Below are 27,279 nucleotides of genomic sequence, written 5' to 3'. Positions count from 1 at the left end.
AATAACAATAAAATAGAACATAAGCCTCACTGGTTGTTTTTTCTTCTGTAAGCAGCACGCTGGTAATGAACTCTAATAATTAGAAGGATAAAACCAACTGCATTTTGACTATCTGCACTGACTTTCATGTTGTGTTTGCCCCGTTTGTCACCTTCACACCTCCCCATGCTGTAGCGTTATTCAGAGGGGGCCGGCTCAGTGTCATATGGGCAACACTGCCACACCTTGGGAGTGCACTTTGGGCTAGGGGCAAGGAGGAGACATGCAGAGCAGGGAAATGCAAAGGGACATAACTTCAGGGAAAGGAAGTAGTGGGATATTACAGAAGACACGTCACAAACTGGGCCAGAAGTATGTCTGTCACAGGTTGCTCAGGCAGTGTTATGGGTGTCACCGGTATTCATGTAATAGTGTGTAAATCCCCATTCTGATTCATTTAATCCTGCCGCACCTCCACAGGCCTGGAAGAGCCTGACCTGAGTGAGGGATGTAGGGCGTCTTCATGGAAGGACACCCCACCTCTAGGGGCTAAGGGACCCTGAACACAACTGTGAAGGGAGGACTGGGGGAGGGAAAAGCTGAGCTGGTTGATCAAAGACTGAGGCTGACATCTCATGCCCCCACAGGGCTTGGGTGGGTGGATACAGTGGCAATGGGGACTACTGGTGCTCTGAGGCTGTTGTGAGGATTGAGTATTCTGCCCTCTTGAACCCTGGGAGACCACTGCGGAGGTCCTCGTCAGGCGTTCCACAGTCAGTGTTTCTACACATCTCTAGTGCAGCATAGTCTTTGGTGGTGCCTTCATTGGCCAAAGCACTGAAGCCAATCTCCAGCCCTAATGCTCTGCTCACTTACATCACTTTTACTCCAGTGTCATTCCTGTAATGGAGTTACTCCTGCTTAAAGCTCTGCTTCAGCAAGGTGCTTAAACATGTGCCTGACTTTAAGCACATGAACACCCTGTTGAAGTTAATAGGACTACCAATGTAGTTAAAGTTGGGCACCTCGCTGAATTGGGACTGTAGACTGGCAGAAGCAGAGAATCAAGCTCTTTATGTTAAATTCTTTAGAAGAATACATTGAATACTTCGTATTATGAGTACTAGTGACATTGTGAACGGTCAGACTTGTTTCAACAATAACAAATTTCAGCACAGTTGAAACATTCTGTCCATTTCCACTGAATTGATAGCACTTTTTGCCAACATCATGAAATCTTTGGCATCATCATAATAAGGGGTGCAAAAGTATGGTCCTCTTTTTTCTGCTCGAAATAAAGTATGAGCAACTCGATCTCTGTGTTTGCCTTCTGGAGGAATTTCTTCACATAAGGAGGATTATTGCAGGCATTACATGAGGAAAGAGCAAAATGAGAAAAAATATGCCACAGCTTGGGTTAAGCAAGTATTTTTGCTGTCACTGAGGAAGCTCCCTTTTTTAAGCCTCTTGTTCCTCCAAGCTAGTTTTAAAATAGACCATATTTGCATAGAGTATTAGGAGGTGTTTGTTTTTTCACTGAGCTATTTACTCCTGTATTCCTCTGAGAATGGGTGTTCCCTTAAATTGCAAATCCCTCAACGAAAGCTGATTCAGAAGGAGTCCAGAAGGCCTTTGTGACTTTATTATGCATGCAAACCTCCCCCCTTCTTCCCCCACCCACAGTAGAAGCTGTGGCAGTATCCTCTGGCAAAGAAGGCAGGTCTCTGGTCTTGTCATCAAAGCCACTTCACCGGTAGCTACAATACGCTTATAGTTCAGGAGTCCAGACCTTTCATTTCCATGGTACAGCCAAGCCCAGGGAATGAAAGGCCCAAAGACATTCCTCAGCCAGATATCTCATGTGACACAATTTGGCCTTAACTACACCAACTATTTAAAATCTGGCACTGTTTCACCACCTTTGTTGCGGCTCAATCAGCAACAGGAGCACTAGTGTAGACAAGGTACCACTCAGCATTGTGTTTTGTTTTGCTTTTTGTTACTACTAAGCCCACGTTGAGCAGCTGTAGGTAACAAGGTGGTAGAAATACCAATTTGCCAATGCTGCTGTTCTCAAAATCTCCTGCTGTCGTGACCACCATTGGAGCTGTACTCCTGATAAAGCAATGGTGAGCTATTTCCCCAAAAGACAAGAGTGGACACAACGCTAGATGCCGATTGATCTCAAAGATGAATACCAGTGTAAGTGATGTGTACCGATCAATGACCCATGATGCAGGGGACTCAGGTTACTGAAGGAAAATATTGGGGTGGAAAGTGTTCTGAAGTTGTGATTTTATTAAATTGTGGAATAGCCTGACAAGAGAAATTATAGAAGGCCAATCATTTACAATAGACTAGACTAGACACTTGAACAACAGGTAAAACTCTAAGGGCTTGTCTACACTACCCGACAGTTCAGACTACAGGAGGTGGAAATAGTACTGTACACCAAAGCACTGTTCTGTATCTCCCCCATGTGGATAATGAGGGAGTCAATTAAAAGCTTCTTAGTTTGTGGTACCACAGTCCTCTTCAAATAGAACTATACTAACAGGAACTAGGAATCTTTTAGTTCACGATTACAGTGTCCACACCTGGGAGTTACAGACAAGCATTTTGGTGCACACTGCTATTCACACCCCTATACTCTGCCCTGCAGTGTAGGCGTAGCCTGTTATTTTGTTTTTGTTTTTGCCTAATTTACAATTAGATTTTTTTGTACACACACACACACACAAAGCAAGTAAAGACCACAGAATTTGCACCTGTTTTTCTTTTGCTTCACTTATTATATTCTTCCCCAAATAGTAATTTTATTAACATGTTTTAAAAGATTTCCAAAACATATTCATATATGCAGATACTAAATTTGTATCCCCACTCTTCAAAGAACTGAAATACTGTTGTCTGAGAACTTTAGCAAAAGAGGACAGAGGTCTGCCTGTTGTTGTGTATGTATGTTTTAATAGTCAGCAGAGCTGTAGTGTATTTTGATTGGTTCATATCAATCACCTCCCTTTTCTCAGAAATAGCACTGCACAGTGCACAGTTGTAGTGAGAGACATGCAGCACATGGGCTGTAACTCTCATTGGCCTGTTGGGCTTCCTCCTCCTCCTCGCTTCTTGACTTTGGCTGGGTATATTTTCAAGTTTTTAAATTTTCCCAGGTTCTCACCCGATATTTTTTATAATTCTTGTACTCTCCTTTTTCAAAATGTTGAGATTTGGTTTTAAAAATCTAGTATTATTTATAGGGTATTTAAACCTTTATGAACAATACTTACATCTCTATAGTACCTTCCATCCAAGGAACTCAAAGCACCTTGCAAACATTAATAAACTCAATTTCATGCTACCACTGTGGGGTAGATTATTATTATCCCCATTTTACAGATGATGAAACTGAAGAACAGAGAGATTAATTAACTTGCTCAAGATAGCACAGAAAGTCTGTGGTAGTCCCAGAACAGAACACTGTCACCTGACTACCAGTCCTGTACTTCAACCACAGGATCTTCCATCCCAAGCCCTTATTACGGGGAGAGAAAGATCTCTTTTCTCCATCATTAGGGATATAACCGTGTTCCATTAAAAGCCCTATTTTTACTTTACATATAATGGTGGTTAGCAGATTGCTTTGAAAATTTGCAGGGTTACTTTGAGTGCTAAGGAGACATTTTCTGTAGCTTAAAGAAAATTGGTCAAGGTGTACTGGAGTTACAGATTGGTAAAAAATTACTCTGATTTGATATTTTCATTTGTCTAAAAAATTTTTGTTTCCCTCTAGCTCCAAAAATGGCTTGTTACTACCTTTCCAAACTTTCCACATAGTCAAGTTCTAAACACTTCTGCACACACTATATTGGAAGAAAATAGCATGTAATTAAGCAAAGTAATTAACAATTATTGTTATCTATTTACGGCAGTTATAGTGTACTTATAAGCAGTTTGCCTTCTGGTGTCTAGTTGCAGCATAGTGAGAACATCAGAGTCCTAAACTTCACCATTGTGACAGATGTTTTTTCTTAGCTCTACACTATGTTTTTGAAACTATGGGAGGAGGATTCTAAGTCCAAATTTGCATGTTTGTTTGGTTTATTCAGTTATTCTGCCTGTTCTGTAGCAATGGATTTATCTCAGAATGGCACCTCAACTGATTTTTTTCAGCAAAGTCTGAAGAAAATTGTTCAAGCCGATTTTGAGTTATAGAGCAATAAAAATTACCCTGAATAAGGATCACTCAGTAACAACTCCATAGTTAAGTTTGCTCCCAGAGTTCCAATAAAAGCCCTATATTCATTACCTTGATAACTTTGCATGGAATAAGTATTTTGGTGATTACTTTCAAGGTATATTAAACATTTCTGGGCGGTGGGGTGGCCATTGGAAAGTTTGAAGACAGTTGATCAAACAATTTTTAGCCGCAGTTGCTTAAATATGACTCTTAAATTGTTCAAAATGGCTAATATTTTAAATTTCTCTGATTAAAAAAAGCCTGATTGTAAAACTTCCGACCTTCAATACAGTTAAATAGCTCAGAAATCAAAAGCTAATGAAACAAACAGGCTAATTCAAAATGAAAAAAGACATTAACAAAAATTTAGCCTTGCGGTTTGAAGCCTGCATCACCCAATAGATGCTTGAGAAAGCTCTTCATGACAAGAGGTTGGCAAAACAAATTAAAATCTGCACTAAAGGCAGGGAACTACTGATAGCTTGTAGCTTCTTGCCTGGCCAACAACCACACACCACACAACAAAAACACTAACCCAGGAACCTATCCTTGCAACAAAGCCCGTTGCCAACTCTGTCCACATATCTATTCAAGGGATACCATCATAGGAATTAATCACATCAGCCACACCATCAGAGGCTCATTCACCTGCACATCTACCAATGTGATATATGCCATCATGTGCCAGCACTGCCCCTCTGCCATGTACATTGGCCAAACTGAACAGTCCCTACGCAAAAGAATAAATGGACACAAATCAGACATCAAGAATTATAACATTCAAAAACCAGTCGGAGAACACTTCAACCTCCCTGGTCACTCAATTACAGACCTAAAAGTCGCAATTCTTCAACAAAAAACCCTTCAAAAACAGACTCCAGTGAGAAACTGGAGAACTGGAATTAATTTGCAAACTGGACACCATTAAATTAAGCTTGAATAAAGACTGGGAGTGGATGGGTCATTACATGCTAATTTTTCCCCTGCTGTTACTCACACCTTCTTGTCAACTGTTTGAAATGGGCCATCCTGATTATCACTACAAAAGTTTTTTTTCTCCTCCTGATAATAGCCCACCTTAATTGATTAGTCTCATTAGAGTTGGTATGGCAACACCCATTTTTTCATGTTCTCTGTGTATATGTATCTTCCTACTGTATTTTCCACTGCATGCATCTGATGAAGTCGGTTTTATCCCACGAAAGCTTATGCCCAAATAAATTTGTTAGTCTCTAAGATGCCACAAGTACTCCTCGTTCTTTTTGCTGATACAGACTAACACGGCTACCACTCTGAAACCATTCTAATTTGGGTAACTACATTCTGTGGTCTCAAAATCCCTCATGCAGTTTTGTGTGGATCGAGAATTGCAGTGTGGCTGGATAGCTTATGTGAACCACTGTCATCTACTGGATGGAACAAACTATGGTCAGTTGAGAAATACATACCCTATAATGGCTTGTTGGAAACATGAAGATGATAAACTGCAATAGGACACCAAGTAGGGATTTGTTGTATTCTTGGGAGAAACAAGAAGAGGTTGTGGGATACATGGGGACACTGAGAAGGGTCTATAGATGGGCCAGGAGGGAAGGGTAGGGTGACCAGATGAGGGGAAGAAAATATCAGGACACATGGAGGAGCGGTGCCCACTGGCTGAGCAAAAAAAACTCACAGTGCTGCCGGTGGCTATCAGGACAAAATGTGTCTCGACAGAAGATCGGTTGGGACGTGGACCAGACACTGAAATATCAGGACATCTGGTCACCCTAGGGAAGGGGCACGGCCGGGATGGCTACAACCTAAAATCTACTGGATCCATTCCCTGGTTGGGAGGTGGGGAGGCATAGGAAACTGTGGTTACTAAAATACCATATGAACTGTCATATCCGGGGCCAGCTAAACAGGTGCTCTACTCAGGGGCGGCTCTAGGTTTTTTGCCACCCCAAGCATGGCAGTCAGGTGGCCTTCGGCGACACACCTGCAGGAGGTCCGTTGGTCATGTAGATTCGGCAGCATTTCTGCGGGTGATCTCCCGGTCCTGTGCCTTCGGCGTACCCGCCGCTGAATTGCCGCCGAAGCCGCGGGACCGGCGCACCTCCTGCAGGCACGTCGCCGAAGGCTGCCTGACTGCTGCCCTCACGGCGACTGGCACGTCGCCCCCCGTGGATTGCCGCCCCAGGCACGCGCTTGCTGTGCTGGTGCCTGGAGCCGCCCCTGACTCTACTGACAGGCCAGAAGGAACATCACTAACAGACCAAAGTGAATAGGAAACAAATAGGAAAACTGTTGTGTTAAAATTCTACCAGCAAACAGACAAAGTGTTCCAGCAGCTTGTCCCACCCCCATTATTCCTATCTCAAATCTGGCCCATTACCTCATACGTGCCTCCAGAATGTTTATACAGCACTATGGAAACAGGTGCAATCGACAAAATGACAAAGGGCTCCATTCACAAAATTAAAGGCTTGTTCAGGTTTCCCCTTGTGTGAAACAAAGCCTCCTGCTGTTTTGCTCCTGACCCCATGCACAGACTCAGCAAGCGCTAAAACCCGTGCCCAGATTTACATGAAAAACAGATGGATGTAGAGAAATGCCCCTTCTTATTTTACATGCCCCAGCAAGCTTCCATAAGGCATTGTGGTTTGCCGATGATAAAATTTACTAGAGACTGAATATGTAAACAAACAGTGCACTGTGTTGTTTCAAGAACAGTACAACTAACTATCAGCATTATAGTGATGAATTCTTTTGTTACATCAGGGTGCTATGGTGCCTGGGGATGTCACAAACCTCTCAAGCCTGTAAACATGATCGAGGTTTAGGTCAGCTGTTTGGCCTGTTTGACCAGAATGTATGTGCCTAAGTCACCTGATACTTCTCAATATGTCTTGTTTTTCCTTCTACAGTGTCATAAAGGCACAGGCTCAAATTCACCCCCTGGTGTAACTGCACTGATGCCAAGAGAATTACAGCAGGGATGAATTTGGTCCACACTCTGTTTATAAAATAGCACAGGGAAAATAAATGTATTCTCCAGATTGGCTACATAAGGCCAGATCCTCCGCTGGTGTAAATTGGTGTGGTTCTGTTGACTTCAATCGTGTTACACCAACTTACACCTGTGGAGGGTCTAGTCCAGAACCTGTATATAAAGGGTATGAAGATGACTGTGTTTAGAAACAACCCTGTTCACTTATTTGCACCAGCTGACTTGAAGAAAATAACCTTTTCTGAGATGATCTGTTTCATGTAGTTATTTGTCATTTTCACCCTACTCCACCTCAGCAAGGTCGCTTTGTCTCCCTTCCCCAGAACAGCTCTGCTGTGGGAGTTCTTCCTGCCCTCCACTGGCTAATCCTCACTCTTGCCAGTGGCTCTGCAGCTCTTTCTTCTCTGTACTCCCCAAAGTTTCCAGGAAGGGATAGCTGCATTTCGTGTGTGTGTGCACATGGGCATGCATGTGTGTGTGAATGGAGGTGTATCAGTGTGTGCATGTTGGGGGGGGAGTGGGAGGGAAGGATCCCTGAGGGCTGGAAAGTTGTAAAATTGTTTTTAAAGTTATTGACAGACCAGTGAGCCCTGGGTAAAAGGTTTATAAAGATCTTAAATGCTGTAGTACCTGGTACTTGTACAGTACATCTGGCTCACTCATTTCCTGCGCTGCCCTGTATACCTGGTATGTAGTAGCATTCTATTGACACCACTGTTTAAAATGGCAGCCAAGAAACAAGCAGATGGATGTAGTAGCGAAGGTGTTAAGCCTGCCAATTTAGGTGCATCTTCAAAATCACTGTATAACCAAAATGATTTTGGGAGGATGAGGAAATGCTGACTATCACACACAAATAGATGTGTCATTCACAGACGTTTTAGCGAGCCATTTGATAATTTTCTATATGAGTGACTAATGCAGGGTTATGAAAGAGGAGGAAGGTTGAAAAAATGAATTAAAATCTGGCCCAAGGGCAGGGAACTACTAGTAGATGGACACATTTCAAAGAACTAGGTATCTGCTTTTATTGCTATAAAAATATGTAGGGATGTATTAAATATTGGTAGTTTCCCGCACGCTATATGGCATTAGCTGTACATCACCTATGTTACATATATCAGAGGGGTAGCCGTGTTAGTCTGAATCTGTGAAAAGCAACAGAGAGTCCTGTGGCACCTTTGAGACTAACAGAAGTATTGGGAGCATAAGCTTTCGTGGGTAAGAACCTCACTTCTTCAGATGCACTTCTTCTTGCATCTGAAGAAGTGAGGTTCTTACCCACGAAAGCTTATGCTCCCAATACTTCTGTTAGTCTCAAAGGTGCCACAGGACCCTCTGTTTATGTTACATATGGCATTCTTCCTATGCTTATTTTTCCCCTCCTATAACACTCTTCTGATGTAAATCTGCTTTGAAAACAATGACTAGAGGGAATGTTGATGGATCCCCATGGAAGAACAGTGGTCAAGGGCTCCTGCCCCACACCACCAAATCTGCCTATCTGCCACCTTTTCTGTAGAACGAGGACTGGGCTACAGTTATTCTTGCCTTGGTCACCTTGAGGTTGGATTACTGCAATATTCTTTATATAGGGCTAGGTGTTAAAGCCATTCACTTGCACATTGTAGTGGATGGCAGGATGAGGGCCACCAGGACAAATTCTGCTTTGTCACACCTCTAGTACGCCACATAATTTATTTACAGATTTCTCTCATGTCCATTAATCAATTTATCCTCACAACATACCAATTGATAGGGGAGAGATATTGCCATTTCACAGGTCGGGAACTGAAAGACAGAGAGATCATGACAAGCCTCAGGTCACAGAGGAATTCAGAGAAGGAGCTGGAAACAGAACCCTGATCTTGTGTCCCATTTTGCTGCCTTAAGCACAAGATCACTCTTCCTTGTCTGAAATCAAGAGAATTACCATGGATTTACTCTAGTGTAGCTGAAGACAGAATCTGATTCTTCATATCTTCTTTAAAATCATTCTCACTTCTATCTATTTTTAGTTTTCTCAGCCTATTGAAAGCTAGGGGGTGGGTTTATATCTTGACAAAGAGGGGTGCCAACAAGATGCCACTTGCATGATGCAAAATTTCCCCACTAGTGGCAGTGCTGAATAATAATAATAAAAAAATCTTTGCTTTAGTATTAGTCACTTTTGAAATGTAGGCTGGTTGGGATATTAGCCAAGCATTTTCTGTTTGATTAAATCTTTGGTCATAGATATCAAGTAATATTCAACCACAACATTAAGTTACATGATTTTTAGATCTGAAAGTTACATTATTTGCATTGACTTTTAAATGGAGTGTCATCTGTTATTGAACTGTGCCCTTAAACTACAGGCAGGGATCCCAGACTGCCACGTGATTGATACATCTGTATACACAGAACGTTTTCAGGACTGTGCCTGCTTCATGTTTTTCATAGGATTTGAATTGCAAGGCAGTTGGTACTATTGTATGATTACCTCACTTGATTGCAACATACTGTTGGCTTCTACTAATGAACAATAATGTTTGCCAGTGACAATTCCTGCTACAGGGGTTCTGAAATGTGTTTACTTCATTGCTTGTCTAACTTATTTAGAAAATTTCCCCCCATTACTGCTGGTAAAAAGAGCTAATCCATTAATAAGTACAGACATTTTCTTATTTTAAAAATAATTGTACTCAACTGAACTGTGTTTTTAAGCTATTTAGGCCCCAGACTAGTCCAGTAGGTTCAGAGCAGAGGAAGAGGACAGTACGGGTGGATAAATATGAATGACTCAGGAGCCATCCCTTGTATACATATTCCTAGGGTTCTGGGTCATGAAGCAGACAGCCCCATGCAAGCCACCTGCCTTCCCTCCTTAGTCCCACCCAAGCCCCAATGCACTCAGTCATACAAGCAACTTCTCTGGACTGGGCTACATGTGTAGATGGCAATCTGCCACCCCAAAACTTCTCAGCTTTTGCAGAACTCAATTCAGCGGCATGAACCTATGTAGCCTAGCCCTACGGAGGCACAAACTGATCCACCACCTCACACAGCATGTAACCTTCTGCAGAGTGAGGAAATAGGGCAGGGAGAGTTACGAAACCAGCGGGAAAAGGGAGTAACACTCTGAGGTCATTTTAAAAAACCCAGAGAAGAAAAAGCTTGAGAAGGAAAAAAGAACTGTAGCAAAGGGGAGGGAAAGAAAATCAAGAGAGATGGCAGAAACTTTGTCCAGAAAAGGCAGTAGAAGGACACAGGGAATGGCCTCTCTGCCAATGCCTCTCAAAGAGGGACAAGGCTCCACTAGACCAAGACTGAACTCCCCGTCTCATAGGGTGCAATTATGAAGTTCACTAAAACTACTTACATTAGTATTCTCCATTCATTCAAAAGCATCATCAGCCAAATCAAGAATGGGATTTATAACTTCATCTTCTATTGTCTATGATGCATGTTTGTTTGTTTGTTTGTTTTATTCACTGACTTTTGTATTAGATGCTGTGCTGGGTCTTTTAATCTTTACATGCTGTTTAAAAAAACCTTCTCCTTCCTATCATCTTGTATACTGTTTTCACAGCATCAGCTTTAATCTTGTATTATGTTTTCCCAGCATCAGGAGGAGAAGGCAGGCTTTATAGTTAAGGTGCAGGGACTGGTTGTTGAAAGATCTGCTTCTAGTTTTCCCCCCCCCCCTCAAATGGAGATATCCCATCTCCTAGAACTGGAAGGGACCTTGAAAGGTCATTGAGTCCAGCCCCCTGCCTTCACTAGCAGGACCAAATACTGATTTTGCCACAGATCCCCCAAGTGGCCCCCTCAAGGATTGAACTCACAACCCTGGGTTTAAGCAGGCCAATGCTCAAACCACTGAGCTATCCCTCCCCCACGAAAGTGCTGACACAGACTTTCTATGTAGCCTTGGGTAAATTATTTAATCTCTCTGTGCTTCAGTTTCCTCATCTGGAAAATGAGGTCAATAATACTTACTGACCTCACACAAGTGTTCTGGGGTTCAGTACATTGATGTGTGAACATCATGTTGTAATCCTTAAATAGATGGTTCCTCTGGAAGTGCAAGGTATTATTATACACACCAAAGAGCTATTTGCCAAGCCACCACCTTCTCATCACTCAGATCCCTCCTAAAACTCACTTTCTGTGTGGAGCAGGGTTTACTTGGAGGTCAGCAGGTCTAGTGGGCAGGCCATGGCTCAACAGTTTTTCCACCCCCAAAGTCCTGGGATGGGCTTGCCTGATGGTCAGTGGGGCCAGCAGTCAAACTGCAGTCCATTGTTCCTCAAATAGAGGGAGAGGGGAAAGTAGAGGGACCCAGACTCTACCACTCCACAAAGTCCCAGCTCAGGGCCCAAGGGGGAGAGGCATGTAGTGTGTCAGATGCCTCTTTCTGGTGCACCTGACCAGCTGTCCCTGGGCCACTTCCTACCTCCCCTTCAGTCTGGGGCATTGTTACAGCCCCTACCTCCCACAGCAGAGAGTTGGGGAGGGAAAAGTGTCAGGCTCCTACTCTCCTGGTTGGGGTCTTATCCACAGCCCAAACCCTTTCCCTGTGGCTCAGTGTCCTCAGAAGCTGCAAATGGGCTACCTCCTTGCCAACAGCTTCTCCTTCACTCTCCCTGCTGCCTATTACCCACAGGCTGTTACCCAAAAATATATGTATCTATCTATGTTTGTAATACACATACATGTTTAATGGAATCGTTAAGAATGGCACCTACCCAGAATTAGGTGAACTTTTACTGTGACTCTTGTTGTTCTGTCTCTGATTCCCCCTATTGTTGTTCATTTTTACTTGCTTAGGCATGTCTAAATTAGGTTCTTTTGGACAGGAATCACGTCATGTCTTTTTATTTGCGCTGGAAGGTTCCTAGCACACTTTTGGATGTTGTATAATGAAATAATGTTAATTCAAGGGTAACATTAATTTTTTGTAAGCGTTCATGCCTCAGAAGCTTGGGAATTTGAATGTTTGCAGAACACACAAAGGCTGAAAACTTGGCTATATTTGATTTTGAATTAATATTGATGGGAAATCTTTTAAAGGATTTGCTCAGCTTTAGTTAACACCATATTTATGGATCCCATATGATTAGTGCTTTTCCTTCCATTCCCTTTTCCCTTCTTTTTTTAGTGTATTCCCTCATCTCTATTAATCTCTTTCAAAGTGGGAGGCTTTTAAATATTTTGACTATGTATTAATTCATTTGATCATGTTTTACTGCTGTAGTGTGCTTTATACATGAAATTATTATTTTCTACACTAATATAAAAATATTACTCCCGCGGAAGGAGACCAAGCTACAGATGCTGTTTGCAACCCTAGGACTCCTAGTCTGCAAATGCTAACATAGCTGCTTAACTTTACACAGTATGAGAAGTGCCATCATAGTTTTGCCACTGCCACCAATGGGGTCAGGATTTCACCCACAGTCTGTAAAGTTAAGTGAGTACATCAATCCTTGTATGATCAGGGGCTAAGTTTATTGAACCACACTAATTTTTACGATGATCAGAGCCTAAAGGACTAAACGTGAATTCTTTCTTCCCTTGTTTTTTTTTTTTTTTAAGTACGTGTGCCAACCTACCGAGACAATGAATAGTGGAGCAAGACAGGGAGAAAGCTATGAACTGTGGAATAAGCAGCAATCCAACACCATCTGAATAAACATTAACAACATTTTTGCATTTGATCTTTAGGACATGTAGAGCTAAATGCCATGGATGGATACCTAGATGATGGGGGGGGGGGGGGGGAGGAGGGTGAGCTAGGGTGCCAGGAACCTCTCTCACCCTCTTGTATTCCTGTGCTGGGGCTAGACACAGTCCTAGGGTTCGATTCTGTGCTGTGCCTCCTGGAGGTGCAACCCTGAGGGATGAGGGGCAGAGATGGCTTTATATCACCTTTGCACCCTCTGGTTTCTGGGCTGCCCCAAGGGGACTGAAATACTTATGGCAGTCCTATGCTGTGCCTGCTTTGGGGGAATTCTTCCTTGGCCCCTGGGGTGCATTAGTGGCCCCTATATTCCACCCGGGTTGTGAATATGGGCTGGAGGAACGAATCTGTCCCCTATTGTCCTCAAACAAGATGGAAAAGCAAAGCATGTGGGTTCACAGCCCAGCCTCTACCCTTTGCACAGCCAGTGCACCCTACAGAAGAGTAGAGAGTCTGATCAGGCCAGAGGTCCAGTGCACTCTGACTTGGGTGGCACAGTGCCTTTGCACACTGGTTGCGAAAATGGACTTCTAGAGCTAGGGAAAAAAACAGAAGTTTTTGAAACTTGTTTTCGATGTAGCTAAAAGGTTATAATGGACATGATGGCAAGATAGGTGTCTTACACCGCATGAAAGAAGCAGGAGGAGACGTGTATTACAGCAGAGAGACTCCAAAGGGAGTTTGTTGATGCATGGATGTGCCAACCCATTTTAATTGCTAAGTTTTATTTCTCACCATTTCTCTTTGTTTATTTGCTTTTAGATTCCACTGATGAGGGATCCTGGCTGGATACGAAATGTCTGGACTTGTAACCTGAATGTGAGTGTGATTTCAGTTGTTACCACTATTTATTTTATTGTGTGGCTCAGTCTGCAGTAGGATGCACAGGGCCACATTCAGCCCCTGCCCCAGTTTCCATTATCCCAACACCCCATATCCCAACATACCTGTCTGCATGAATTACCAACACCTCCCTGCTGGTTGGTGAGGCTGTGCAGAAACGGGTGACCCCTTAATGTGGTTGTCACTAGCAGGGGAGAGGAAAATGGCAGTAGCAGGGAAACTTGAAGAACTTGCCCTGAGAGAGGAGAATAGAATCAACACGAGAACCATTGAACAGGGATGATGTGGGGAGAGTTCCATTTCACAGGCGTGGTTAGGGCTGCCATTGCATTGCCATTACAAGGAGCAATGCATTAAAAGAGGAAGATCGAGGCAACAACGGAAGAATTCTGTCAGTGTCTTTAGAATATATTTCTTAAGAAAAATAGAATGCTGCTGGGAAATACTCTCACTGTGGTGGAGGGGAAGGAAGTTTAGAGGCAGGACTGTCTGAAATCTGATATGGGAAGTCCATGACCCAGACCTACTAGGAAACAACTCTGCTCTCAGTTGTTGTGGCTGACTCATCTTTGTCTCACGATGCACCTTCTGTACAGGCCAGATGGCTTGTACAGCCCAGCAGCCTTTTTGTTTAGACAGGACAGATTGGGGTCAGGATTTCAATGGGGTGATGCCAATTTACAGCAGTTGACGATTTAGCCCTATATGTTTAATCTGGGATTAACAATGGAATGAAGGTGCTGTGGACAGGTGGATGACTGGAATAGACAGAAAGAGAGTTGAAGGTGGACCACAGCTGGAACGGGTTAGATTTGGACCTTCAGATCAGTGGATGAGCTAGGTCAGGGGTCGGCAACGTTCGGCACGCGGCTCGCCAGGGTAAGCACCCTGGCGGGCCGGGCCAGTTTTATTTACTTGCTGACGCGGCTCACCCGCGCCGCTTCTCGCCGCCTCCATTGACCCGGGACGGCGAACTGCGGCCACTGGGGGCCGCGATCGGCTGAACCTGCCGCGTCAGCAGGTAAATAAAACTGGCTCGGCCCACCAGGGTGCTTACCCTGGCGAGCCGCGTGCTGAACGTTGCCGACCCCTGAGCTAGGTAAACAATGCAATGACCTGGAAATCCAAACCTCCTGCAGAACAACAGTCAGGGAAAGAGCTCAGATGCTAGAGAGAAGCTCAGATGATACTATAGCTTCTGGAAATCAGTTTACTGGTAACTAAAGAAAGTTTGAATCAATGCTCCAGATCTAACCTCTTCACCCCAAAAGTGAAGTTTCTGGAAAAATTTGGATCTGCATCCAGATGAGATTCTGAACTTACCAACACAATCTCACCTGCACTTGTGATATGCACTCATATTTGTTTGTTCTATAAGTGTGGAGAATTTATTCCTGCTATTATGTACACTGAAACACTGTAATCCAAGTGTAGTTATCAATGGTTTGCTGTCAAACTGGGAGAGAATATCTAGTGGGGGTCACACAAGGGTCAGTCCTGGGTCCAGTACTATTCAATATTTTCGACTTGGATAATGGAGTGCAGAGCATAAAATTTGCAGATGACATGTAGCTGGGAGGGGTTGCAAGCACTTTGCAGGACAGGATTAGAATTAAAAATGACCCTGATAAATTGGAGAATTGGTCTGAATTCAACAAGATGAAATTCAATAAAGACAAATCCCAAGTTCTTTACTTAGGAAGGAAAAATCAAATGCAACTACAAAATGGGGAATAACAGGCTAGGTTGTAGTACCGCAGAAAAGGATCTGGGGGTTATAGTGGATCACAAATTGAAGATGAGTCAACAATATGATGCTGTTGCAAAAAAGGCTAATATCATTCTGGAGTGTATTAACAAAGTGTTGTAAGTAAGACACGGGAGGGAATTGTTTGGCTCTACTCGGCACTAGTGAGGCCTCAACTGGACTACTATGTTCAGTTCTGGGCACCACACTTAAAGATCTGGACAAATTGGAATGAGTCCAGAGGAGAGCAACAAAAATGATAAAAGGTTAAAAAAACTGGGCATGTTTAGTCTTGAGAAAAGAAGACTGCAGGCGGACATACCTGATAACAGTCTTCAAATATGCAGATGGCTGTTATAAAAAGGACAGTGATTAGTTGTTCTCCATGTCCACTGTAGATAGAACAGGAAGTAATGGGCTTAATCTGCAGCAAGGGAGATTTGGTTAGATATTTGGAAAAACTTCCCAACTATAAATGTAGTTAAGCTCTGAAATAGGCTTCCAAGGGAGATTGTGGAATCCTCGTTGGAGGTTTTTAAGAACAGGCTGGACAAACATTTGTCAGGGATGGTCAAAGTTTACTTGGTCCTGCCACAGCACAGGGGACTTGACTTGATGACTTCTCGAGGTCTGTTCCAGCCCATTTCTATGATTCTGTAGTATTGGAGTACATTTTTGAATGTATGGTTTGTCTGGGTTAGATTTTGATTTCCTCTTTCTTTGGTATCATTGCTGTTCTGTATAGCTAGATCCCCAACTTTTGTCCGGTGTACTACTGGAATGTTGCATATAGAAAAATGGAACAGAAGGGGAGAAGTGGTCTTTTAAGAATAGCTGTCTTCTAAATGTTGCATTAAAATGAAATCATAGGAGATTAGGAAACCCCACTCTGCTCTAGGAAACAGAGGATCTCAAAACATTTGACACACAAAAATCACTTTGTATGCTAAAGTGCACCTGCTTCTGGAATGAGACATGTCATCTGCACACCACAACCCTACCCAATGTCTTGGAAGAGGAAGGGAAAAACACAATATACAATTGGATTCACAAGGGGAGTTAAGGTAAACAGAATTAAATTAGTCAAATTGCAATTTGGCCCAGGCCCCTGTGCAGACATTTGATTACATGATTTCACTGAAATATTCTCCTGTGTGGATGGAAACTCTGAGAAGGATCTGGGCTATCATCTATGGTTGTAGGGGACTGGCATCCCCTATCACCATGCTGAGTACCTTGGAAGCTTTGTTTTGTTATGTCCATATTGCAGAATGTGAGTGTGATGGGGAAAACCTGGGTGTCCAAAAAGTGTAGCTCAGAGGCAGTCATGTATGCTGACATGACTCTGAGCTACCCGTAGATAGGATTTTGTTTATTTATTCTATTAAATGTATTTTCTTTCTATGTTTTCTGAGAAGGCCTTTGTGTTATTCCGGTGCTCTAGAGCTAGATGCAAAAGTATCTGTTTTTCTATTGTTTTACCTTGTGGTGTTAAATACAGAAACACATGCATTTTTTAAGTAACCTGTACAAAATATTCAAAATAATGGGCCAGATCCTCAGCTGATGTAAATCAGCAGAACTCCACTGGTGTCAGTGGAACTGTGCTGATTTGAATGAACTAAGAATCTGCCTCAAACGTTTTTAGATGGTCTCTATTCTGAAGAGCTAACAATCTTTATTTATATGTGATGTACAGTGCTGATCACACTGGCAGTGCTAAGCAAGTAATATTAAAACAAGCTTCTCTTTCATCTATAACTAAAATCAAGGTGCTTAAGGGAAAAGAGTTGTTCCCAGCTGGTAGATTTACCTGTGAACCAAGGGAAGAGCAGGAGGAATGGAAACAAGTCTCTGATAAGCTTCCAGTTAGTTCATAGTGTAAATGAATCATGTAAAATGTACTTGTCAGGATTAAACAGAAGGTTTGTGGCATAGAGAGAGCCAAAGTCTTCCCTGGCATAGTTCCACTGAAGTAAATGATTCCAGGGTACTTTCTGAGAAAAATGCTTGCACATCAGAATAAACACCCTCAAACTCATTGGCATCAGTGGTTGATTTTTTCTGTTATTTCCTGAATGCAATCACTTCCTCACTAAGAATGTTGACATACATATTCTTTATTTTTGTGTCTACATGCAAGTGCTTGCAATTACTTTTTAATTATGCACTGAAATAAATAGATCCACAGCCAATTACGCCCGATCCTTGTGGGGAAGGGTGCAAAGAGCTTTTTCCTCATTGCACAGCATTTTTCCTTATTGCACAGCAAGCAGAATTGCAGTTCTTGGACGCTAGGGACTGCTCTGTTCCAAAATTCCTAGGGGTTCCTGGATACTAAAATGGGGACATGTTCCCCCCCAGACTAGCCCTCTGTAGTCCTCTCCCTGGAACAAAGTGACTGCACGTTGCCCCTTTTCTATGGACTATCTTCTCCAGAAGATGTTGGGTGATGAGGGGGTTTAAAGACCAATGAGCTGCCACCTATAGGTCTTCTAAATTAATACATTGTGGGATTGAGAGCCTGAGTCCTCTCCCACTCTCTTCTCCCATCATAACCAGGAGACAAGGTCTCTGAGCTGGGAGCTCTTTTCTTTCTTCCTGTCTCCCTCAGGATGTGTCCCTAGCTGTGAAGGCCTCTCTTCTTCCCTCTCACCTGAGGAGATGGGGACCTCTAAGAGAGGTTTCTCTTCTCCCATGCTGACCTTGAAGACTCTATATAGGGCTCTAGGAAGTTGGGGGCCTGAGAGCTAGCTGGGTGGGTGGAAAAATATTTGTTGTGAGACAGAAAAAAGATCAAGAGGCCCTCTTGGCAAGAGGTGATATGTCCCTAAAAGTTTCCAGATGAAGGCACAGATTTGCTGTTTATGCCAATGAACTAGGGGGGACAGGAGCTTGCTGAGGAGGGAAGGAGGATCTGTTATGGAGCAGGCTGGAGATGAAGGGCATTTTGTGTGGATGAAGGGCTGCAGGGCCTTGTGGGGTAACTGTCTAAAGCTTATCCATATCAAAGCAACTGAGCTTCCCCAATCACTCTGCCTGTGTACATGTTTAGAATGCTGATGCTGGTTTACTGCCGGCTGTTATTGAGTTGTTTGCAATATTGATCTTAGGGTTCTGGGTGCAGTTATGTCTTTGTCTGTGGTGAGTGTGGTTGGCTCTTTGCTCTCACAGGCACAGTCGAAAGGTGAACGATGGGGCTTATGTGTTTTTAATCTTATTTTGATCACATTCCTAGGAGTTGGGCAAGTATTATAAAGAGGCGGTATTGTATCAGTATTATGATCACAAATACTGGTTGGGAATTTTCCATCAGAATTATTTTTTGGATGGAAAATGCAGTTTCTGCAAAATTGAAATTTTCCATGTGAAAAAATGTATGTTGCAGATTTTTTTAAAATTTCCCCTGGGAAAACTGATATAGGATATTTTGTTTTGGGTCAGTTTGACCTAAATTGAAATATTTCAGTTTGGTGAACTGACTCAAAACATTTCACTTAGAATCCATTCAACATTAAAATGCATTCCTCTATGGTGGCACGTTGCCTCAGAGGAGTTGTTTGAATATATGATGGCCCTTTCTTTCCTGTGGGCCAGGCTCCCTGGCCAGATTACATTTGCCATGGTGCAATACAGTCTGCCTAACTGACCGAGAGGCACAGTGCATCAAATATTTCCAAATTAAAATTTTTCTGAAAGTTTTGTTCTGTGAAAAAAACTTTGTCCCAATTCAAATGCTGAAATACTGGAATTTCCAGTGTGATGAAAATTCTGATTTTTTTGCTCAAGTCTAGTACACGTGAGCAAGAAAAACTAGAAAAGGATAAAATTCTCTATATTCCTACAAGCCGTGGGTCTAGCATCAACAATTGGATTTCCAAAATCAAAACATGACAACGGGGTTTCTGCAAGAACAAAGCCAAGTCTGGCTTGCCCCACCTCTGCTTTTTAGACTAGACAGAGTTGGTAGACAGTGTCCCAGTATTACATTCTATCCAATCAACTTTTCTCCAGTTGCTGAACTGCATGGATAAATTCAGGGAACTTTGTGCTGCAGATATAACCTGAAGTCACCAGTGACTATTAGAAACTAAGCAAGTCTCCAAGCTAAAGCAGGAGATGGAACATGTCTGGATGAGAACAAATTAGAAAAAGGTCTTTAGTTGTGTTCTTATTTTAGTTGAGTCCTCAGAATTGGCGAAGAGCTGTTGACTCCACCTATTGTTCTATGTCTGAGATTTGGATGACCTAATTCTGTGTCTGAACCATGTGTAGACTTGTTTCTAGGAGTTCAGCATAATCCTGATAATTATCTTATTTAATAATAAAAGGTTTTCTAAAACATATGACCTCAGGAACAGTAAGATGAAGCTAGCTTTGATCTCAGGCAGGACCAAAAAGAGAAGACCAGATATCTAGGCCTAGGATCCTTTTTCATGCTAATACATTGTCACACAATGGATAAATAGCCTGTAGAACAGTGGTTTTCAAAGCCGGTCCGCCGCTTGTTCAGGGAAAGCCCCTGACGGGCCGGGCCAGTTTGTTTACCTGCCACATCCGCAGGTTCGGCCGATTGCGGCTCCCACTGGCTGTGGTTCACCGCTCCAGGCCAATGGAAGCTGTGGGAAGCAGCGGCCAGCACGTCCCTCGGCCTGCGCCGCTTCCCACAGCCCCCATTGGCCTGGAGCAGCGAACTGCAGCCAGTGGGAGCTGCGATCGGCCAAACCTGTGGATGCGTCCGGTAAACAAACCAGCCTGGCCCACCAGGGGCTTTCCCTGAACAAGCGGCGGACTGGCTTTGAGAACCACTGCTGTAGAACACACTGCTGACGGATTTCACTGAGGCAAATTTCAGAGGAATCTTGATTTTACGGACACATGTCTTACGAATGACCAGTTATACGAACCATTTTTCCCAATTGGGAAAAAAAAAAAATCACAAAATGAAAGTGATATTGATAAAGAAGAAGTCAACATACCTACACATGCTGATACCTTCAATGCATTGGAAATCGCTTGGCAATGGTTTGAAGGACAAAAAGAAAGCAATGACGTTCACCATCTGGCAACTTATGCACCGGACCTGCTATACTTTTGAGATGTTCAGCATTATGAAATTTTTGATTTTTATGAACTCCTCAAACCCCAATTAGTTTGTAAAATAGGGGTTCTACGGTATCCCTAATGCAGGTTTCTTGCAACAGCGTCTGAAACATCTGGATCTGACACTGTCAATGACAAGATATTGGACTAGATCAACTTCTAATCTATACCCAGCTGCAGAAGCCAGTTATGACAACTCACCTCCTTATCATCCCTGGGCTTAGGGGATGAGTATGGGAATGATGCCAGACTATAGGAGGGAGTGGGCAGATTCGGGCTAGGAGAGGCTGTGGCCAGAACAGATCTGCAACCTAGACATTTTGTGCCTCTGCAAACCCCCACTGAAGCAAAGGTGAGAATTGCCCTAGTCTACACCAGTGGGTGCATTGACCCCCACATCCACTGAAGAGGGAAGCTTCAAGCTACCTAATCTTTTCCCCTATGCTGGGGCAAGGATGAAGCAGACTTTTCTTTGGAGTTGAAATCTCTCATGTTTAGTCTCATGCCCTGAGGGGTGTGCATGGCTATTTATTTATTTTTGATTGAGCAAAATTTCTTCAGATGTTTTTGAGTGAGGGAAATGTGAAATCACGCACAAATGACAGAGGGCCAGACTGCCACCCACTCTCACAATAAAGGTCGTAAAAGAGGGCTGAGGATGAGGAAAACTGCATGAAAGTCACATCTCAGAATTCTTCCCTGGACAAGGGTTTGTCCTCCCTTCTCCATCAGGTCTCTTCACAAACCCTAGGAATCTTCAAGAGGCCCAATAATCCTGCTGCCCTTTCCTAGCCCCTTAGACAGCAGGATGATAAAAGCACCTGTGTCCTGTCTACACTGGTAGCACCCGTGCAATATACCTGACAAGCTCATTAGATGTCTGTTATAGAAGAAGAAAGCCTGCTTCGCCCAGACATGGGCAAGCAATGGACAGAGCTAAGTCACTCTCTTAGATACACTTAGCATGCATGTCAGTGTACTCGACTGCATTAAGAAGCTAAGGAATGCTAGTGTTAGAGCAAAAGGCACAAAAGGCTGGGAGTCTTAGATTGTAAAACTCAGGGAAGTCATTTGAAAGTCCCATTGGAGTTTTACCATTGACTTCAGTGGGAGCACTACTAGATCCTTAACAATACACAGCCTATTACAATAGAAGAAAAGGTTGAATATACAAAAGACCTATATGTTATCTTAAATGGCTACTGCTGTTAAACTCTTGCCTACTACTAAAAAGTGTTGAAAAGGGGTATTGTTTTACATAATGATGATTTAAAACAGTGAACAAACCATGCACAGGTGCCAGAAACTATTTGTCAGTCAGCTAAACAAAATATTAGAAGCTGCTGGGTAGATTAATTCAGTGTCAGCAGCAGAACTGCCCAGTGAAATTGAGGGCATGAGAGAGATAAAAGAAGCAATGTTCTCAGGGGAGTCAGTTCTCAAATGTTACTTGCCCTCCAGGATTAAACCCACTATTCAAGAGTCGGGAGGAGACATGGGAAGAGTAAAGCAAATACTATATTCCTCGGAGTATAGTGGCTCTTTGTCTAACCCTGAAGGCCCCCAAAGAAAGGTTTGTACCATTTCCTTGTAGCTGGTTTAATGAACAGTATTAATTTTGTTTTACTTTTGATTTGCTATGCTGTGCTTTCAAAACATACTATACTCAGGCATATGCTTCACTTCTCATATGTGGGGTTAACACCTGTGAGAGAATCTTCCTTTACTTTGTTTGGCCAGGACAGCATTTGTGGAAGATGCCGCATTGTTTCCTAAAAGAGGATTGAGATGACATTGCTAGCTATGTACCCAATGGATCTGATCTTGCATTCCTTAAAACCTCTGTAGATGTCAATAGGTGTTTTCTCTGAGCAGGCACGCCACTGGACTTATGAGCTCAGGAATATTTGGGCTATGGTTGAAGAGAACAATGCAGAGCAATGCAATACATTGACTTGCGAAGTAACTCCCTGCTCTCCATGTGTCAGTATATAATGCCTGCATCTGTAACTTTCACTCTATGCATCCGAAGAAGTGAGGTTTTTACTCACGAAAGCTTATGCCCAAATAAATCTGTTAGTCTTTAAGGTGCCACCAGACTCCTTGTTGTTTTTGTAGATACAGACTAACACAGCTACCCCTTGATACTTGACTTTTATCAAGACTCAGAAAGCGTTTGTAAGCATTCAGCTTCCACTTGTGTAACTTGGGCATTATTACTTACAGTGCTGAGACACAGTTCATCTGTGGTGCAACTCCACTGATGCAAATTGAATTACATCAGTGTTGATTTATAGCCTTTCATCTCTAATTTAAATATTCCCTTTGGTCATTTGTGGACCAAAGAAGTAAAAATTTAAAAAATTGTTCCAGCAATCAAATATGCTGGAGCACAGTGTTTTTAAAGAAATGTCTTGGGGTGAAACCTCTTTCAGGATGCTAGGGATAAATGATTCAATGAGGTTTGCATGACAGTCTAAGCTGAGTGGCAGAGATGGAGGTGTGGGGGAAGAGAGATTCAGAATCTTTCCTCTGAGAACCTGTAGATTCAAGTCATGTAATTTTCTGAGCAGGTAACTTCTCAAGTGGCCCATTAGCTTCCTTATAGTTAATTTTGGTGGAACTATTTTGCAAGGGCAAGGAAAGGAGAGAAAATCCCTCATCATACAGTGCAAAATCAAATCTGGTTATCCTAGATTCTAATGCCAGAAGGGACCATAGTGATTGTCTAGCCTGACCTGTGTAACACAAGCCACAGAACTTCCACGAAATAATTGCTCTTTGAACTACAGCATATTTTTTAGAAATACATCCAATCTTAATTAAAAAATTACTAATGATACAGAATCCACCACAACTCTGGTTAAATTATTCCAATGATTAATTACCTGCATTGTTAAAATTTATACCCTATTTCCAATCTGAATTTGTTTAGCTTCAACTTGCAGTCACTGTATCTTTTGTTACACTTTTATCTGCTAGATTGAAAAACCCATTATCAAATATTTGTTTTCTATATAGGTAATTTTAAACTGTGATCAACTCATCCCATAACATTCTCTTTGTTAAGCCACATAAATCGAACTCCTTGAGTCTATCGCTATAAAGCATGTTTTCTAATCCTTTACCACTCCCATGACTCTTCTCCCAACCATCTCCAATTTTTCAGCATATTTCTTGAATTGTGGACATCAGAACTGGACATAATATGCCAGTAGCACCAGTGCCAAATACAAATACTCTCTACTTGAGATTCCCCACTTTATGCATCCATGGTTTGCATTAGTCCTTTTGGTCACAACGTCACACTGGGAGTTCATGTTCAGCTGATTATCCACCACGACTCCCAAATCTTTTCAGAGTCACTGCTTCCCAGGATAGTGTCCCCCATCCTCTATATATGGGCTACAATCTCTGTTCCTAGATGTATGACTTTACATTTGACTGTGCTAAAGCACATATTGTTCTGAAATATGAGCCACAAAGGAGTGAAATGAGGTAAGTTTAGTATCACTGTAGTGGAGCATTCTGTTGTGTACACATTATTTTGCTCTGGTCCTTTGGCTAACTCCAATTTTAACAGCTCCTGGGAAAGTAACTACTATTTTTAATTTGATCATTTGATAAACTGTTCTTCTCTTGTTCCCTTTTTATCTTGACTCTTCTTCTCCCCACCTTTCACTCTGACTTGCAATATTTCTGATGATGATATGGTCCCCCTGAGGATGATGTCACAATCACACCTCTCAACAATGAGCTCTTTATAAGACATAGGGACGATATGGGGGACCAAAGAAGTGAGGGAAAGAAGGAAGAGAAGAGAGTGTGACAGAAGAGCCTGGTCTAATGCATCTGCGATGAAGCAGGCTATGAGACTGTAATGTATAATGTAAGATTTGTTTCTATATGGAAAACAAAGTCAGAAAGCTAAAATTCATGGAGTGCCTGGATCTCAGACAAAGACAAAGCAGATTTGAGTGTTGGTTTAGGCTGGTATCAGCTGCTTTAGTATTTGACAATTTAGACACAACACAGAAGACCAGATGGTTTCCTAGGGAATAAGGTAAAAACATAATGCTGTATTAAGATAGGGTAGGGCTAACGTTTTTTATATATTTTTCTAAAAGCAAGTTATTTACTATTCAGGGCTCCAGCCAGCTGAAATTGGAATCAAGGGGAATAGGACTGGGTCCAGGAAGCAATGGTTTTGTAAGGATAGGGGACTAAAATTGATAATAAGGCACTAAAGAAAAGAGAGGAAAACATTTTAGAAGTCTGCAAAATTAAATAGCTTTTACTGAAACATGTTTCTATGGAGTCCTCGAATAAATAAGACATTTGAGAAGAAGATTAAATGCCAAGATTCACATACTGCAGCGACAGGTGCTGCTGTGACCTAAATCAAATGAGGGACAGAATCTGATAGACAACTGCTCTTGAACCAGTCTGAGTTAGACAAACTGTTCTTTTTTTCAATTGACCCAGCATTTATCTAGAAAATCTGCAGTCCAGGGCCCAATTCTTCTCGCATGCTTACATAAGTGTAAAACTAGAACAACCATATACGTTGACATCAGCTTAGCTACTTTGGATTTATATACTGGTCTAAGTGAGAGAGAAGATTAGCCCCAGATTCTAGTTCCATCTTTGGCTATGAATTCATTGTAAATTCACTGAAGGCCAAGCATCCCTGTGTAGTGAATGAAAATATTAATGCATGTACAGTATGCATATTAAAAGTGTAACATCTGGAAATACATGCATAGCTAGAAACTTGTGAACTGAAAGACGAGCTCTGGCTTAGAGGGGAAGAATGCTGGGAATTATCAATTATAAATTAAAGAGTCTTTTAGTTTGAGTTGGCATTTTGCTCATCTTCCAGGAAAGTCTAGTGACCCAGGTTTGGATCCAAACTTTTGACATCTCCCTGTAAATGAATATGATTATTGCCATGTAGGAATCTGTGACTGAGTGTTCTTAACCTTGCTTGTGCCCTTAAAAATTGTAACAGTTTTACTGTCGGAACAAGAGATGGGCCAACCTCAGTATCTTTAATGTGAACCCCCTTTTAATGTTGTGTGTGGGGGGGGGATTCAGATTCAAATCCTGGGACACAAACCAATGTCACTACCATTCTTTTCACCTTCAACAATAAATCTTGGGAAACAGCAGCGTTACAGTGCCAACTATGTGCTGATTTACAGTCTGGCAGTGGATTGTCTGTGGTCTAAGGGCCAGATTCGTATAGTCTCACTCAAACAGGTAGCAAAATAGCATACTACTCATGCAATCTTATTGAAACAAATGGTACTACTTTTCCAATAAGGTATTATGAGTAAGGGCATCAGAATCTGACCCTAAGTTACTGGAGAATTTGTCCCATGGGGGTAGCCTGAAAAGTCCAGAACAACCAGGACAAGGGACTGTCAAAAAGAACAGAAAATAGTAGGTTGAAGAACCAGGATGCTGTACTGCTGTTAATGTAAATTTAGAGCTGCTTTGCAAGCACTTGGCTATATCTGCAGTATTATATTTGCATCAAGACTATATTTTCTCTAAAGACTAGGAAGTGCAAATACTACAGAGCACATCATCATAATGGTATAATGGTTGGCCTGTGTTTAAAAAAATGAAAGTCACAGTCAGGTTATCCCAGGCCAAGCATCATATGGCTAGACATGTTAAATATTTGAGCACATAACTCTATAATTCCCAAAGCTAGAATTCCAGAAATTAAAGGGAAATAGATCAACAAGGAAGAGAGAGAGCACAGAGAGTAAGGAAGTGATAGAGGATAAGAGGTCATACAGAGACAATGAGGAGAGTAAACAATGGTGTGTAGCAAAAGATAGCAGAGAAGGAGAAAGGAGCAGTGAATTGAAATCATGGAAGGACAGAAGTTTTGCTGAACTATCCCTGTGGAAGCTATAGAATTGGAAGACTAGCAGCAATCATGGACCCCAAGGCATAGAGGAGTTACATGATGTCCATTCACTCAAAGGACAGGCCAATAATGGATTAGATCAAGGGTCTTAAACTCCTGGCCCGCAGGCCATCTACGGCCTGTGAGCCTCCCCAATGTGGCCAGCGGGACTCCAGCAGTTTGGGGGCCAGGTCTCTCACTTGGCCCCACCTGCCACTCCCGGGTGCTCCCCCCTCAGGGGCCCCAGCAGCACAGTGGAGCTGACCCCCTCCCCCCAGCCTCCAAACTCCCTCCCAGAGCCTGCACCCCCTCCCACTCTCTCCCAGCCCCCAAACTTCCTCCCAGAGCCTGCACCCCCTCCCTCTGCACCCCCTCCTGCCCCCAAACTCCATCCCAGAGCCTGCACCCCAGACCTCCTCCCCCACTCAAACTCCCTCCCAGAGCCCAACCTCTCACCCCTTCTGCACCCAAACTCCCTCCCAGAGCCTGCACCCCAATCTCCTCCCCCAGACCTGCTCCCCCACCCAAACTCTGTCCCAGAGCCTTAGGCAGGTGGGGGGGTGGAGGTTTTTTGGGGGGCAGAGTTTTTGGGGGGCAGGTTCTGGGCGGCATGAGTGACATTGGCCCGCTGGGAGGATTTGAGGACTGGCACTGGCCCTAAGGTAAATTGAGTTTGAGACCCCTGGATTAGATTCTAGATGCTGATACAGCAGAGTGCAGACCAAAATCT

The 27,279-nt window shown here is 42.8% G+C and overlaps 1 protein-coding gene across 9 annotated transcripts in view; it reads left to right on the top strand.

The window, feature by feature from the left end:
• LPIN1 (lipin 1) overlaps positions 1-27,279 on the top strand; it is a 118,626-nt gene that overhangs the window by 26,989 nt on the left and 64,358 nt on the right. For all 9 annotated transcript variants that reach the window (XR_010599421.1, XR_010599426.1, XR_010599423.1 and 6 more), the window contains one exon: positions 13,696-13,752. Coding sequence is in view for 5 of the 9 variants with exons in the window: in XM_065587691.1 (XP_065443763.1) it covers positions 13,696-13,752 (57 nt within the window). In the remaining 4 variants the exon portion in view is untranslated. The remainder of the gene's footprint in view (positions 1-13,695; positions 13,753-27,279) is intronic.

Source organism: Chrysemys picta, chromosome 3 (assembly GCF_011386835.1).
Source record: "Chrysemys picta bellii isolate R12L10 chromosome 3, ASM1138683v2, whole genome shotgun sequence".
Lineage (NCBI taxonomy): Eukaryota > Metazoa > Chordata > Testudines > Emydidae > Chrysemys > Chrysemys picta.
The sequence above is the reverse complement of the archived record's forward strand: the minus strand, read 5'-3'. Positions and strand labels throughout refer to the sequence as shown.